We start from the raw sequence: 18,326 nt of genomic DNA, 5'->3' as shown, positions 1-18,326 counted from the left end.
TTTATATCTATTTGTGTGTGTGTATGTACATATATGTGTGTGTGTATATAAGTGTGTGTATATATACAAAAGCATTTTTAAATAGAGCTTATTGTTATAAAACATGAACTCCGTGAGCTCAATGGTGAGCAAATCTACACTTGAGCACCTAAGGCTGCAGCTGAGAATGAACAAACTCACTAACACAAAAATGCATGCCCCCTCCTTTTATTTTAGATCCCTTTTCTTCTACACCTGATCTGAACCAGGTGAGAAGTAGGTGGGCATGTGCAGACGCAGTCAGCCCTTGACGCTCAGTGTAGTGCAGGAAATGCGCCACCGCTGAACATCCTCTGGCTCAGCTCCTTTCTTTCATGTTTAGGTGCCTGGCACCTCTGACGATTGCCGTAGGTGCCCGGTGGACCCGCTGCCCCGGGCGCAGCCACCTGCCACGCCCTGCTCCCCGCCCTCTCGGCGCGCCGCCGCAGTGCGCAGAGCAGCTCTGGTCCTCACAGCCCGTGCACCGGAGGGGCGCGCTCCCGAGCTGGTGCAGTTTCCCAGCGCGGTGCCCGCCCCTCATCCTCCTCTAGTCTCCCTCCCCTTGCCGACTGCCGCCCCAGGCTCCGCCATGGGGAATGTGCCATCTGCGGTGAAGCACTGCCTCAGCTACCAGCAGCTTCTCCGGGAGCATCTCTGGATCGGGGATTCAGTGGCAGGGGCGCTCGACCCCGCGCAGGTACCACCTCGCGGCCCAGGGTGTCCCCACCCTCATGCGCACTGACAGCCAGCCTCTCTCCCTGCAGCCTTTTGGTGCCCACTTCCCTTTGTGTCACCTCCTCACCCCAGGGACCTTCCCGCAGCAGCTCTGTCGTGTCAGGCCCCACCCCTTAAATGGTTTCCCATCATCTCTCCTCTGTCAATGTAACGACCCACCTCTATAGATTAGACCCAGCAAAATCCCTACCTGTGACCGTTTACTGGTTGCCTAAAGGAAACAATTCCTTCTTGGTGTTTTCCTGGAAAGGGATGCGTTACGTAATACGATTTGTATTCATAGGTATTCCTTCAAGGATACTGTCCTTATTCTCAAAGCTCCTTGTACTGTGTAAGACGACACATTTGTCACAATGTGAGGCAGAAAAAGGAATGAAACCAGTAGAAGGTTAAGAACACATAGCAGGATGAAATAATCCATCAGAACATTAATTATCTCAAATGTATTTGTGCCTCAACAAATTTCACCAAACTTGCAAGAAAGTGTAAATAACAGCAATTTCAGACTAAAACTATTCCCACGTTGTTCCTGAAAGCCCATGTTAAGGCAATAGGCAACCTAATACTATGATTTAATGCACTCTCAACCAGTGTCAGATAAAGAAAAGGTGTCAGATAAAGAAATTAACTTTTTCATTTAAAAAGCTGAAAATCTAAAATTCCACAAAATATTAAATGATATTTGTTATGAAAATGTTGAAACGGAGTGAACGAGGAGCACTGTGAGGACTTTTTGTTGTTGAACTACATGTGTTGGATGCAGATTATTTCCGATTTGACTTGTGAACAAAATTTCTTATGTCATTGTAATATTTCTGTCAGTAAGCATAATTGTACTATGTGGCTTTAAATCAACTATTCTCATATAAGGTATTCATTTTCTATTGTGTATTATCAGTTTGGTGTATCATATGTGATATTGCAATCTTCTGTCCACAAATTAGAATTCAGTGTTTGTGTTCTTTAGAAGGTATTTTGCTTCTCATTGCTTAAAAGATGGCTGTGGTCATCTAATCTAAAACCTGTTGATGACGGCGGTAGAGGGGAAAAGTTATTCTTTATCTTCCCACATGTTAACATGGTTATTTAATTTTCCTACATTCTGTTTTGGCCTTCCTGTTGTAACTTTTATCTTGATGTTCTTGACTTTTTAAATTCAGGCTGTTATTTAATCAGGAATTCTTTACTTATATTTCCTAAGTCTGAGACTTTATATAACTTTTTTGAGTTAATACTATATTTATCTCTCCCACTTTATTTTCTGATTTATACAGTTTGTGGGTTTTAGGGACAATGATAGAACAGGTAAGGATGTCTTCTTTGCCCTATTAAGATATGGAAGCAGGTTAAATTAAAATGAGTAGGATTCCTGAAAAATAAAATTTTGGGACATTCATCAGCTTAAGGAAGACTTTTTGTCCCTTTCTGAAGAAATAATATGCCTTCTATAAATATTGCCTTTTTACTCACCAACTGCTTTGCCTAGAAACTCCTAGTTGTTTCGCAAGTACAGATTTAAATTGTTTTTTTGTCCAGCTCTTTTATCCCTCCAGAGTTATGCCCCTTTTTCTGTGTTCTCAGGAATTTTTAAAATAATTCTGTTTTAGTTTCAATACTGTTGAATTGTAATATTTTTCTGTCTCATCCTATTTGAGCTCACAGCAGCACTGACATCTGACACCTGGCTTTTCAAACTTTATCTTCCTAGACTTCTGATCTAACAAACCTTCACTGCTTTCAGCCCTATGTCTCTGGTCTCTCAGTCACCTTGGCAGGTTACGTGGCTTTTATCCACTGGGTAAATATCCAGATTCCCCATCACCATCTACACTCTTCCTACTGTGAGTGTGAGTGACTACACTCACTATTTTGGTTACTGTTTGTGCACCAGTGTTTTCTAGACTTACATTCCCATTTTTTTTCTTGAATTTCAGTCTAGATGGTCAGCTGCTCATTTGACATCATCACTTGGGTATCTCAAAAGCAACTCAAACTCAACATTTTCAAATTTTTAGTTATGTTCTACTCCTTCCAACACTGGACTTTCTCCAGTATTTCCTATTGCATGGAATGTCATCATAATTCATTCAATTCTACAAGCATACACCAGAAACTATCTTCTTTCATTTCCCTCACACCCAATGTATCACTGAGTCCTGCAGTTTTACTTCTTGAATTTCTTTCAAATCTATACCTTTTCCCAACTTCAAAGCACCATTCAATTTTAAAATGGCATTATCTTTCATACAGATAACTGGGCTGTTACAGTAGTCTTCTTACTTTCCAGGAATCCCTCTTCAACCTGATGTCTATATAGCTAGTTGGAAAGTTTTCCCTATTTCAAAGAAAATAATACTATTTCCCTCCCCATTTCAAAACCGTCTGTAAATTTCCATTGCTTTAAGGAATAAACACCAAAACTTTTAACGTGTTCTCTAAACCTCAAATGATCTTTTCATTGCACCTTTCAGCAACATCATCTTAAGCTATTCTTTTTTGTTCTTGCCACTGTAGCCACAGTGGCCTTCTTTGAGTTCTTTAATAAACTGTGTTCCCTCTGGAACCACAGTGTTTGCTTACTTTCGTCTCTGTTAGGAAGGTTATTTTTAACAAATTAATTTCTAATTAATCTTCAGCCCTCAACTTGCCTGTTACCTTCTCATGAAATCTCTCCCAGACTCTCAATGCCAGAAGCTTTTGTTATACTTTTACTGCATAGCAGTATATTTATTATATATAATACATATTCTATATTTTTATGATTACTTGATATTTAATTACTTTGCAGACATTAAGCACAATGAAAGTAAGGAAGCAATTTGCCATGGGATTCTCAACACTTATCAGAATGTCTGGTTGATTTTTAAAGGTCAATAATACTTGTTGAATGAACAAATGAATGAATGTTTTCTCTTATAGGCCATTAGCATCACATGCCTATGAACACCGTGAAATTCTTCATAGCATTTGTTCAAGGTCCAACAAAATGATTGGCACATTATAGCATCATGGTAAATATTTGCTAAATTAATACAAGATCAATGAGAATTGGAGACGTGGTATAAATAGAGTTTGGTCTTAGCACCAATCAATGAGTATTATTACTGTTTTTCTTTTACCTTTTTGTCTCATAGGACCTAATAGTGGTTTAATGGAGGGATGAGGTGAAAATGATTTCTGGGGTCTGTCAAGACTGCAGAGAGCTTAATCAATTCTCTATTGTTGAATCTGGCAGAGAGAATCATGAATCAACCTGACTCCTGTGATATGAAATGATTTGATTGCAGTTAGAACACAGAATGTTCTGTTTTTTAATTTCGCATGTGTGCAATAAAAAGTTGAAAACCTAGATATTTTTCTGCTAACTTATCCCATGATTTTGTTTGTGCAAGAGCATGACCAGATGTTTATTTTTCAGTTTACATATTAGAGATCACATATCCCTGATAAATTATTAGAATTAAATATTGTATGTGTGCATATAAACACATAGACATATTGGAAGTTTAAGAATGTATTATCAAATATCAAAAGAATAAATATGAATAAAAGGCTTATTCTACCACAGATACACTAAGTAAATTTTTTGGGTCTCTATGTTTTTGCTAATGACAGTAGTTTTGCAGAAAACTCCCTTAATAGACCAAGAAATTAAAATTGCTCATTCTGTAATTCAAGATATCTCTTAGAAAATGTTTTATTTTCTTTAGCTGTCTCTTTTAAAAAGAGTATAATGAAGCTGGCTTAATTGGTATGTTTTAAAGTTTTGATTACATTTAATGTTCCTAGGGAAGAGATTCCCCCTTTGATTTTCAAGAGTTCCTTAAGCAATAACCTAATCTCTTCACATATTAACGCGCTTCTGCAAAAATAAAATTTCCAAAGACCTAAATTCTAATATAAACAATGTTTCAAGCCTATTATATTTCTAAAAATAAAATTGTAGATTATGTGAGATTAAATTTATAGTTAGTTTATATTCAATTCTGATCCTTTATGTTACATTTGCTGTCAGCAAAAATTATGATTGGTGCTAAAGGGTCTCTGGAATTTAAATGTATTATATTTCTGCTTAAATGTAATCGGAAGCTAATGTAACTTTATATTTTTAGCTTGCAATGATGTAGTTCTTAGTACATTTACTAAATATCTTAGGGTGTTTGAGGAAGAATTTTTGGACAGGGACCAAACTGCCATCATACTGTTTTCTATTTGTCTCATATGTTCTTTATTTGTCTTCTTACCATTTTTTATTCTTTGCCAGCTTCTTTTGAAATTATGTAGCATTTTAATTTCTCATTTTCCTCCTGAATTGACATGTTAGTGATACTTTTTTTTTTAGTATACTCTTAATTGCTGTCTGTAAGATGTCAACATAAAACCATGGCTTGTTAAAATAATATATTAGTACTATTATAACTTAATAAAAATCTAAACATGACTCTAACTTCATTTGCTGTCTTCTGCCTTTTATATTTTTGTTTTCATATATTACCTATATGGTATATTTATAATACATGTGTATACAGTCAATGTCCATTCATATTTATGCACCTAATTTCTCTTTTCTCTGTATTTCTTTCTTCATCCCCATTCTTCCATTAGATTACTTTTAGATTGTTTACCTTCAACCAGAAGTATTTGTTTCAATATTTTCTTTAGTAAAAATATGTACTAATATTGTTTTTCTTTCTTTGAAATTATATACATACATATACACTACTATGTATATATATACACACACATGTTTATAAATATAAATAAATATTTACTATAAACTTAATTTTATCTAAAAAATTATAAGACATGATAGCAGTACAAATGCAGATTTCTCAACAGTTGCAGTGGAAGCCAGAGACAATGAAATCAGCTATTTGTCTTATTTTTGGTCCTTTGATAATTTATCTTTCATTCTCTTCTCTTTGTATTTGCTTTCTCATAGTATGACTATGGCATGTATAGACATACTTTCTTTTGTATTTATCAGCTAATGATGTGTAACACTTCTTGGATCTATGACTGGATGTTTGTTGAGTTTCGCATTTTGCAACTTTTTAACCTTTTTTTTTTTTTTGAGACGGAGTTTTGCTCTTGTTACCCAGGCTGGAGTGCAATGGCGCGATCTCGGCTCACCGCCACCTCCGCCTCCTGGGTTCAGGCAATTCTCCTGCCTCAGCCTCCTGAGTAGCTGGGATTACAGGCACATGCCACCATGCCCAGCTAATTTTTTGTATTTTTAGTAGATACAGGGTTTCACCATGTTGACCAGGATGGTCTCGATCTCTTGACCTCGTGATCCACCCGCCTCGGCCTCCCAAAGTGCTGGGATTACAGGCGTGAGCGACCGTGCCCGGCCCTTTTTAACCACTGTTGCTTCAAACATTGTTTCTGTTTCTTGTTTACTTTTAAAGCCTCTCCAGTTAGGCCTACAATTTGAAGAATATTAGAACTTTCTCTGTGCCCTATTTATATTTTACATTCTGTTTTTCATTCTTTTTTCTCCAAATTCAGTCTGAACATTTTCCTCTCATTTATGTTCCATTCCACTAATTTCTTCTTCAGTTTTTGTTTAATTTGCTATTAATCTAACTTATTGAGGTCTTAATGTTCGTTATATTTTGAGTTAAAGCATTTCTATGATTTCTAAAAGATAGGCTTTAGTTCTCTACCACCATTCAAACTATTTCCACTCCAGCCTGTAAGGCTCCTGGAAGCTCTGATGGTCTCAGCTTCTCAGTTGCTGATACAGAATTGGCAAATGCCTCAAAAAGAAAAGTTATGCAGACTGTTGGGCTCACCACTTTATTTTTTTCTTCTGCATAGTATACTGGCTGCTGAAATACTCATTAACCAAATTTCAGAGACTATTAGATAAGTGTTTTTCTTTAATATTTTATCCAACTAATATAATTGCTGTCAGTGAGAGGTTTATCATGAACAAGCTAGTCAGCCATTATTGAAAGATTAACTATATAATGAGGAAATTAACTTTAAAAATACAAATTGTGCAATTTAGTTTACATTGTAAAAATATATTCATTTACCATACTACTTGAACTTGTTATATTCCAACTAACATGCATACTAGATTAGCAATTCGAATTCCAAAGAAAGAATAAAAAGATTATCTGCTTCATGAAAAATACTGCATAGAAAAAAATAACTATTCCAAATGGTTTTTAGTATGAAGAACAAGTTATAAAGATAATGAATATATATTCTAAATAATGTTAAAGGTAATATTATGCCCAATTTTAGTATCTGCTCTTTGAAGAACAACACACTATTTACTCTCTCTTTATATGTAATAAACTTTAATAAAATTTTGAGTTCAATATTTTTTAAAAGTGTTAAATAATAAAGTAGGTCCTTTATAATATTTTATCTTTATTGACATAAATGTATATCAAATCTTTTATGAGCTAAAGTTGGTAAAACTATTTTCTTCTTCTTATAAGTATTATCTATCTTTTCCATTGCCTCTTTCTGATTTGGGTACATTCTCTATCTCTCTATAAATCTTCCTATACATTATAACTTTACTCAGATGCATCTTCTAAACTTGTTTATCCTCTTGACTATATGTATATGTTTGTACCTGTCTATGCATATGTATGATGTGCTACCAATTGATTTCAATTTTTTGAAAGAAAATTCTTTTGTACTATTGGTATTTTAATTTTCTTTAAATAATTATCTAATTTATTTTAGGCTTTTAAAAAAATAAGTGCTTTAAGACTGTACATAGCCATTTCTCTGTTGTTTTAAGTGTCTTATAAGCTGCTTATATGATTACTCTGTACCTTTAATTAGATGAATTTAACTTTAATTCATGTTTGATCTGACTATTATTATGCTTATCCTATTTTCTGCCATATCTATCAGCCTCACTCACCATTTTACATTTCCTATTTCTAAGGCTGTTTATGTCTTTTCAGTATTCTTATTTTATATTTAAATCAATACTATTATTCAGAGCAAAATATATATTTTAAGGAATAAATTCACTTGAGAATAAGATTGTATAATTATTACACCATGATTCTTCAAATAATGTGCACCAGGAATATTATGATTCTCAAGATTCTTTTTGTTGATATAAGGCATCTGACAGATGAGGTGAAAGTAGGGAGTTCCAAAGACTTGTAATATTTACTTGAGGTTAAAGATTAATCATGTCCACAATAAAGTTAGAAAGTTAAAAGGGTAGATATTTGATATGGTTTGGCTGTGTCCCCACCCAAATCTCATCTTGATTTGTAGCTCCCATAATTCCCACAGATTGTGGCAGGAACCTGGTGGGAGATAACTGAATTATGGGAGTGTTCCACCCCATACTGTTCTCATGGTAGTGAATAAGTCTTGTGAGATCTGATGTTTTTATAAGGGGTTTCCCCTTTTGCTTGGCTCTCATTCTCTCTTGCCGGCCACCATGTGAGACATCCCTTTTACCTTCCACCATAATTGTGAGGCCTCCCTAGCCATATGGAACTGTGAATTCATTAAACCTCTTTTTATTTATAAATTACCTCATCTCAGGTATATCTTTATCAGCAGTGTGAAAATGAACTAATACAGTATTTGTGGTCATAGACTTAATAGGTGAGCTGCCACAAACAATAAGTCCTTTTTATGACCATATAAATCATGTTCAGAATGGAGTAAAAGTCCAGTGGATTTCACTGAAAACCAAATATTGGATGGAAAGTCCACCAGGACATTTTATACGATGCAGAATGGTGTCAGGATTTGGGATGAAGGGAATGATGGTGAAATAAGTTCTAATGGTCTTGATATTTGAAGAATACCAATCATCAAGCAGGGATAAAGACTGTATGGCCAAATCACATAGATTCCAAAAGCAGGGTCTTTTAAATTAGTAAAAAGAAGTGGCAGTTTTCAAGAAATAATGGAACTTAAAAATGCTATCCTTAATTCCAGTCACTAAGCAAAGAATAGGAGATTTAATTCCAGTCACTAAGCAGAGCATAGAGAACTAACCTGTCTGCTGGACAGGTTATCCTTGAGACGGTTACAGGAGAGATGCCTTCCTCAAGGGTAACTGAGACCTCTTTTAAGGCCAGGATATAATAGAACTGTTCAGTATAGAGGCTGAAAATGTGATAGAACTTGTTATGTATGGAGCTGAGTTTACAGCTGTAAAATAAAAAAGACTTGAATCTTACTCTAACAGGAAAGTCAGAGAACTATGCAGGGTTCTACAGAAGGAGTGGAATTCTTGGAAATAATATATTGGGAAATGACTAGAGAAAGCAGGCCTGTAAAATGAGGTGGCTTATCAAGTGAGTACGTCTCAGTAGTCTTGAGGTGACTGAGTCTTTCTGGGTATCTCAGCCTCAACCAAGTCGTGGGTTTAGTGCATTTTAAGAGAGTCCTCGTCTCTGTAGCATGAAGAATCCAGCTTTTAAAGCCACCTTTAATTTGACTTGACTTACAGGCACATTTGAGGGAAAGCTTAAGGCTGTTTACGTATTGATTCCTCAAGGGAAATGCCTGGCTAGTGCATGCTAAACACAAGGCCAGAATCCCAGGGGAGTGTGGCTTGGTCTCTGTGACATTATCAAGTGTGTTCCTTGTGTCTTCATAAGAGAGACAGCCATCTTATACCCTCCTTATTTTTTATTTTAATCAAGTAACATCTTATTTAGTACAAGTTTCTCATTATAAGGACTTTCGTAGATATACAGCTACCACTACTGAATGCTCAGTATGAACCCAGCACTACCTGTTTCCATCCTGTAACTCATTTAATCCTCACGATAATCCATTTTACAGATTTAGTAATTATGCTTCAGAAAGGTTAAATAATATGCCTGTGATAGACAGCTAATAAACTGCAGACCAGGATTTTAACTCAGGCAGTTCTAGTTCTAAAGCTTGTACTTTTTACCATGGTACCAGTGCTTCCTACACTTTTCTTGTGGTAAGAGTCACCTAAAGTGTTTATTAAATATAGAGGTCATTTTGATTCAGAAGCTCTGAGTTGGAGCCCAATTATCTTTATTTCTAATTAACTTAATTTTGGTAAACACTGTGTTGGATGGTGCTGCTACCCTTCTACCCCTATATCTGCTGTCAAAGGGTCACACTTCCTCTAATCTGTCTTTCCAGAGCTCCTGGCTCCTGCCCATGAAAAAAAGATTGCTATGAGTTTTGACTTCCCTTCTATCCTTTTTGAGGTTGGGACTAGAGTTCTGCCTGGAATAGAATTGCATTGGATACAAAAGGAAAAACAACTTGGTTTCCAATAAATTTCCTGTTTCCTTCAATCTTCAATACTTTCTGTCCTTGGATTTCTGTTGGCTCCTGTATTTCTTGCTTTCTCAGATTCCAGCTGGCTTTTACATCCCTCCCTCCCCCTCCTCTATGCTCTTGTTTTTTTCATTAGCTCTGAGCTCCTCCAAGTCTTCTGGCTTTCTTTATGCTTATTCACTCTGTGCTGTAACTTTCCCTGACCCTTTCTTCTTTCCGTATCTATCCTCTTCCAAGTTTAGCTGGTTTTTTTTTTTTTTTAATGTGTTTAATTTCTTTCCCTAATCAACCCAGGGGCTAGACTGTGCACACCCATATCTTCATGGGATACTCTCATATGACCCATGGTTTTTAAAAGATATAAAGCAAAATTGCGTATTTGGAGGCTATCATTTTTATAGAGATTCAGATTTGAAAGTGATTATTCAGCCTGGTTAAAACCCTAATAATGAAAACAAAGTTTAGAATTCCAGTTTCCTACCACTGTTCTGACTATGTATTGTTAGTCTACGTAGAAGTTGCAAATTACCATCCTGGGGGAGCCCAATATAGTCCCTGGAAATATTTTGTATGGTTGAAATTGAAGTTAAAATGTAAGTAAATTTGAACGCCTTTAAACAGAATTTGCACTTTTAAAATATATAATTAGGTACCTGAGGCATCAAGATTATCTTCCTGTGCTTATGGATATTTGGTTTTGTGATATTTGATGAACAATTACATAGGGATATTTAAATAAGACCACTTCTGATCTTTGGATTATTTTTTCAACAGGGTGGAACCTAATCATTCATTATCATTCAGCAGGAAATTATTTTTAAATTGTCAGAAGGTCGCCATCTTTCCTTTTGGACAATCTTCCCTTTTCTAAGTGATCAGAATTTAGTTGCAAATGTAAACTCAGCTGTTTTTTAATTTCTTCTCTTGGATCTAGCCATATTTATAAGCCAATTTTTACATTATTTCTTATAGAAAATATCGATTAGTGAATTTTGTTTCCAAAACACTCATTCCAAAATCAGACTATTTTTTTAAAGAGCATTTTATGTGAAGATGAGTTTTAGAATTATTTAGGTTCATGGAGGTTTATATTTTCAAAATATTTCTCCCCCCATATAGTTTATATGACTGCCAAGTAATAACAAGAATAGAAAAATTCTCTGAAAATTAAATAAATAAACAAAAACTGTGGTTACTAAGCGATAATGAAGGGACAAGAGCTATGAGTTCCAAATACATTTTTCATACAAGGAACTGAGGTTTACTTCCCTGGTTGCGAGAGAAGAAGAGCTGGGTTCTGGCACTCTGGTGCTAACAGGGCTGTAAGGATCACTGTGGAAGAGGATGGGCAACGTGTTATGAGAAACAGAACTCTTGGAGCATGGCCCAGGGCACATTTTCATTCACTATTGCTGTGTTTCTTTGAAAGCTTACTCCTCCATTCTGCTGTTTATTCAGATCACGTTTATTTTTTTCCCTGCAATTCTTTCTTGTAATTCATTTAAAAGCACAAGCCTGTAAACTTGTTTTAATTCGGTTTAATTCAGTTAGTGATAACAATAGGAGTCTTTGTAGTGAAGGTGGATGTGAGGGTCAGCTGGGATTTGGATAGACAGAAGGCATTCCTGTTCAGAGTAAGATGATGGACAATTTTGGTGGAATTAATGGAGCAAAAATCATAGGAGTTATTCATTTAGTTATGTGTGTATAAATACATATAAATTTATAACTATTATCTATATTCATCCATCTATCTAAGCTATCATCACTTTACAAAAAATAATTTTAAGACCTCATAATCTTATAATTTCTTAAAATATATTTTTTTTCAAATTTGATGAGCTTGAAAGCTCACTCACTTTTTACAAGTGTTGACTATATATATATATATTTTTTATATCCTTCACCTCTCCCAGGGGCCAACTCCAATACTTTTATAGTACTTAGGAGACCCATCCTTGTTTTTCTCATGTTCCCTTTACAGTATGGTTGAATCAAATGAAATATCTCTTTATTAAATATATAATATTTGCACTGTTATGTTGAGGTCTTTTTAAGGGGTGTAGCTATATTTTATTTACTTTTCTGTTACCCCAAGGACCTAAATATTTAGATCTTCATTAAATATTTATAGAAGTAAATATAACCAACATTCCTGGTATTAAACTTTAGGTGATTTTAGCCCAATTAACTGCCTTTGTGATTGGCAAAATATGTATTTAATTACATCAGCTATATCCTTGAGTAGTAAAATTAGTAGCTTAATTCTTACCCATTATTTTTCATATTAGACTATAATGCCTAGCTTTAAAACCTGGTGGCATTTTTAGAAAATTTGAAAGCCTATTTGTTTCTTTTCTTGGCTACTGTTGTAAAGGTCAGAGAAGTTAGAATTCAGCTTTTAGTTTCTTTCCCATATCTGTGTTTCTATTAAGTTAATTCATACAGTGCACGATATATGCATGTTCACATGACTATTTTACAGGAGAAGGAGTAGAAGCATTGAAGGGTATAATGATCCCCCCAGGGTTAAGCAGCTTCTCTGTTGCAATGTCTAAGCTATGGTCTCTGGTTTAGAATTCAGCGTTTGGGTTCCTTTTTCCACCAACAGTAAGCGCGTCAAATGTCACCTTACGCTTGTAACTTTCCAAGTCACGCTTCCTTGAATTGGTGAAGTAGAGAAATGCAGATGGCAGAAAACTTCAGCTACATAAAAATGCCTTTAACACAAGTTTTATTCTATGAAATCAGCATTTCATAAAGTCTTTTTAGTGAACTTTATTAAGAAGCAATAGGGTCTAGGAAGCTTGGCAAACAATGAGGCAGGAAGCCCCAAAAAGAACATGTCTGTCAGACATTTTTCCTTCTGGGTTTTCCTTCCAAATGTTTTTGGATCTTGAAGGAAGTGGAGTGGCTCTCTGCCACCACTTTCATACATCTGTAACCCACTGGGTGTACAGAGTCTGGCATTCACTTTTTAAATTCTTTACTCAATCTCGTATTTATTTCACTGTGAAATAGAAGCTGATCATAGGTTAATGTTGAAGTCAAAATATGAATCTTATTTTTGTTAGACACAATTTCTACTTTTGAGAATTTTGATGTAAGGGCCGATAACTCCTTAATTTAAAAATGATCTAGCACAGTTCAAACCTTGCATTTTACAGAAAACTGTGGACCTGGTCAAATGTTAAAGCTGAGAGTAATTTGGAACTCTGTTTACCTAGGTTTTAGAACTATGTTTAAAAGACATTTTCAAGACCTGTGGAGAAACAGATGTAGTTATTCAGGGTTTCACTCATGAATGTCTGCTATCATTTAGCCCCCATTCCCTTATGACAATATTTTAATATTTAATTCAATATAATTCTGCTAAATGTATGCTCTAGAAAATAGTGAAAGGAAAACTTGAGCTAAAGGAGATGAAACATAAAGCTTGCATAAATACTCATCTCTAGAGAGCTAGATCCCTTACATCGACTTGCTCTTTGAAGAATGTGTATAGATGTTGACCTTTCGATGGGAAAGATATAGTGACAATTTATTAAATAAAATGTCAATAGTCTGTCTTAAGCAAAAAGTATTATATAAGGGCAATAGTATTATTTTAACATATTTGCTCTCCATTTGCAACTGACATCACGTGGGATACTATATTAACCATGAATAGAGTATTATTAACATGAATCTGGAAAATTATATGCTTAGGGTAATATTAACTCCACTTTACCAAATAGCAAAATGATTTCAGTGACTTTGCTAAAGGCTTTACATAATTTTTGAACACTTGAGAGTTTTCCAAAGAAGATCCTGTTATTCTCACTTTCAATATAAGGACATGGAGGCTCTGAGAGTTAATTAAACCCACTCCAGGCCCCTCACCTGGCAGAGGTGCTGGACTTTAACATACACCAGCTGCCAAAGCCTGAATTTTTTTCACCGCATAATGTCAGTCAATAGACTAGTTGGAACTTAGGTTGTAATAATACAATTATTTATTTAGTACTCATTCAAAAATAACTTTTTTCTTTGAACATATTAATCAAGTTCTAGATTAAGCCATCACTTTAAGGAAACAAATTGTAGTTGGTTACAAATGCTTAGGTTGAAGTAGCTCAACTTCCATCATTAATCCATGTTGAGACCCAACATTCACAGGCTAAGGTGGAAGAGCCTGAATTAATCACTCTTCTCACAGAGACAGGATATTTAGACTCTGTAAAGTTATTCCAGTGTTTTTTGGGAGGGGGAAACTTTCATGACCTTTTTCATTTGAACTGTACATGCCACACCATCAATACTCTTATAAATATTATATGTTATTTCTGATACATACATCCTTCCTTAGTTCTTCAGAAAGTAGCTCAAAATCAGAGCCTGTATAATTGACTCGTGTTACTGCATTTATACCATATGTTATATAATGCAAACTTCATATACATAATGAAAATTACTGGATAACTTCTGTCGGGAAAATACATTGACTTTGCTTCAAACCATTGAATATGTAATCTTCTTTGTAAGAGACCCTCTGAAATTACAGTGTGTAGGGTATAAGGCAATAAATGGAATAAGAAAACAGTCACCTAAAAGGTGCTGAGGTGCTATTTTGAAGTTAATGAGAAAGTCTTGGTTAATAAAATATGGGTTGAATCATATAAAACGATAATTTTCCATCATTTTTACAAGAAACAAAAGATAATACAACAAATTATACATGATTGGTCTGATTGATCAGAGAATAAAAAAAATAATGTATAGAAAAACATAACGACAAGGCAGTTGTTCTCACACCCACAACTCCACCCCTAAGATAAGAGCTTCAGTATACTTCCATTTGGAAAATGAGGCATCTCAGGAGCCCAAAGCCAGTCACACAATGACCAAACACTTTAACCTGAATTTATGCTATCACTGAATACACTTTCATGAGGCTTTGCTGCCTTTCCATTTCTGTTTAGCATTTTAAAAAACGGCTGCACGTGCTAAATGTTGAGGTAGCCAGAAATTTTCAATGCCCTGTTTCAAGAGCTCCTCTTTCCTCCTCTCCAAAGGAGCTTCAGAGTTTATGATGTTGATGCTGCACTATTGACCTCTCAGGAAGCCCTGAGCTTCATCATATTTGAAGGCAACTCTCCCTCTTTTACTAAAGGCGAGAAGAGGAAGTCTAGTAGCTTCTCAAACTGTTTCGAAAGGAGAATAAAATATAATCCTTGTCATTAATTTTGTATGAACTCCTATTTAGCTAGTTTTGATGCAGCCATATCAGGTTCTTTGATTATTCAAACTACATGTGAAAACCTTCTTCTATCTTTAGATTCATAGTGTGGTTGGAAACATTTACTATTAATCAGCAGGGAAAGAAGAAAGTGAATGCTGGAAACACTTTTACAAAGTTTAAAATGTTTAAAATGGGCTGAGTTATGCCATAAAATGATATTTCACTAATTCCCCAGGAATGAAAAATAAGTGTGAAAAAGTTATGTATAATCAATAAAATATAGGATTCCCATTGGCATATCTTATACAGTTTCTCTATGTGTATTATTATTGCAGGAGAACCTAATTATATTGGTCTATAGGATGTGTGTTTTATTTTTTAAATTTTGGCTTTAATTCCCCCCACCTCTTGCCACCCCAGTCCATGTCAACTTTTAATACCACTAATTTATAATTTATTAGTTATCATCAACTAAACATTTGAATACTTTCCAAATGTTTATAAATTTTAGTTGTTACAATTTTCATAAGAGCAAACATTTACTGCTTATGGACTTGTTCTTGTAAATATGTTTTTATGTATCATCATGTGTGTGCATATACACATATCCACTGACATTGACACTATCCATATCCAAATATATTTGTGAGTATATTTGTCTTTATGTAGGTAGGTTTATGTATATGAATATATATATTTACATATGGACATATTTACTATTGTTGGGTAAATGGTGGTATATCAAAGCATTCTTTTTCTTGGACTTAGAGCTCTCAAGGGGAGGGAATGAGTTGGCCAAAGAGAAATTAGGACTTGTAGCAACTGAGAACATTTGTATGAGATTGGTATAACAAGAACTGAGAGAAACCACTGAAAAGCGGATATGTATGACAAAGCATTGATAGGGTAGAATCTCCACTATCCTGCTCTGTTTCGTCAGCTTTGTAGATAATTGCTTAGCCTGTTCTACTCTTGTCTTTGAGTGTCCTTGTGATTGTAAAACAGTATCTCAAGTAAGTTTTCCAATGACCATTTTAAGTTTCTAAATTTGTTCTTAAGTAGCTTTGGACATTAAAACCAAGTCTTACTATTACTAGCCAAAATCCATGTAAGTCAGCTATTGGTGTTTCAGCCTTTTCTCTCCACAAGACCTGAAAGGAGACCTTTCCAGGGCAGGGCATCTGCTGGTAGCAGCAGATCTTGAGGCCTTTGCTGAACAGTCAACTCCCACTGTTTTCAAAGTACTCAGCATTAAAAATAGTGTTTCTGTGTGTGTGTTTCTTTCAGTGCCCTGTAATATATGTAGATGTTCCTGATATTGGTACTTCTAAAATACCACTGGAAATTTAAAGGATAGAAAAATTTAAAACAACTTATGAATTTTGTAAGGAAATTTTATAGAATTATTTGAGAATATTTGTGTTATAGTTTATAATATCTTCCATTAGTTAGTCTACTGTATGCTGAGAAGACCTACCTAGCATGGTCCAAGTGGGGAATGATATATCATTTTCACTTAGAAATGAAAGAGTAGTATGAAATTAAATGAAATAAAATAAGAAATTAGAAAGTGTTCTTCAAACCATGGAATTAGAATGGATATTAATATAAAAATTGGAATCTAAATTTTTACATGGGCTGCTTTATGTGACAGGAGAATTTTTAAAATCAATTTTACAGCTACTGATTATAAACTGTTACTCAAATATAATCATATAATTGTTTTTAAGTTGACTTTTAGGTGAGAGATATGGTTTTCAAATAGTGCTTCTTGGTTCAGCAGCATCACCATTATTTGTGAGCTGGTTAGAAATGCAAATTCATGAACCCAGTCTAACTTAATGAATTACAATCTCTGGAGATGATCCCAGGAAATGGCTTTAACAGGTTCTACAGGGGATTCATATTGAGAACCACTGATCTAAAAAGTCCATGGCTGAAGGGCCTTATGATCTATATAAGAAACAGCTGGGAACTAGGAGGCTTGGAGTCTTTTTCTTAGTCTTACTTGTAGGACCCTTATTCCCTTCTCTTAGGTAAGGAACCAAAATTTCTTGAGATTGCAGGACAAAAATGATCAAAGTTTTAAAGACAATTTTTGTAAGAAAATGTAATTTACATATTTCCTCCTTTTAGATAAGAAACCTAAATTTCCTGAGATTGTAGGACAAAAAGGATGAAAGTTTTAAAGATGATTTTGTAAGATAATACAGTTTAGATATATTCCAAGTTGTTATTAATATGAGAATCTTCTGGGAAGAAATAATTTTGATAAACATTACATACTATTTGTTTAGAATATATAGTGTGTTGGGATATTTTAGTTGACTGACTAAATAATGCAGCTGAAATAAACTATTTATATACAGAATAAAATTAAACATAATTGAACAACCTGATAAATTGTGTTAGAGATTAATTTTTCAAATAGAGGCTTAGTTTAGTTATAACCTGAATGTTAACTATTCCTTTGAGGGGAAATTGATATCAACCACTTTGGTTTATTTTTTACTAGAAATTAAAAAGAACATTAATTTATTATCTAAGATGACTGATAAAGGTTGTATCCAGGTTTAGCAGAAGTGTCCAAATTTTTTTTCTTTGTTTTGGTGTTTCTGTCTGCAGATGTTAGCTGTTTTTGTGAGGAAATAATGGTGTTAGCTATGAGTTTTCTTGGAAAGAAAGAGCTTAAAAGCTTTGGAGTGCTGGAACCACAGTCTGCACAGCCAAATGAACATGGATGGAATGTTAGGTGAAGTCCATGGGGAGTCATTGAACAGCAGCATCTGGAAGGAAACAATAAGTGACTGGAAGGTTTACTTTTCAGGCAATGATTAAGAGGCGATTAAATGAAGGTGTTAGGATGCGAGGGAGGGAAGGAAGCACTGAAGGTGTATATATAATATGGAACGGAGGGATTATGGAAAAGACTTAACAGAATGAACTATAGATCACAGCTAAACTTATAAAAATGGACTGCAATTTGGATAGAACAGCTTATAGGTATCACATGAAGCAGAACATGAGATTCACATAAAATAGAACACACTGGGAAGTATTTTTCTGGAACAGTGAAGGA

At 34.8% G+C, this 18,326-nt stretch overlaps 1 protein-coding gene across 2 annotated transcripts in view; it reads left to right on the top strand.

The window, feature by feature from the left end:
• Positions 1–451: 451 nt before the first annotated feature.
• Positions 452–18,326, top strand: part of HMGCLL1 (3-hydroxymethyl-3-methylglutaryl-CoA lyase like 1) — a 151,810-nt gene continuing 133,935 nt past the window's right edge. The window contains exons 1-2 of one of the 2 annotated variants that reach the window (XM_032299748.1): positions 453–715; positions 2,462–2,551. In XM_032299748.1, coding sequence (XP_032155639.1) covers positions 608–715; positions 2,462–2,551 — 198 coding nt within the window. In that variant the 5' untranslated portion in view covers positions 453–607. Of the gene's footprint in view, positions 716–2,461; positions 2,552–18,326 lie in introns of both variants that reach the window. The other variant, XM_032299746.1, reaches the window with a different exon arrangement.

This window comes from Sapajus apella, unplaced genomic scaffold (assembly GCF_009761245.1).
Source record: "Sapajus apella isolate SASKATOON/1434 unplaced genomic scaffold, GSC_monkey_1.0 scaffold41, whole genome shotgun sequence".
In the NCBI taxonomy this organism is placed as follows: Eukaryota; Metazoa; Chordata; class Mammalia; order Primates; family Cebidae; genus Sapajus; species Sapajus apella.
Note: the sequence above shows the minus strand (reverse complement) of the source record. Positions and strands in the feature narration are given on the sequence as shown.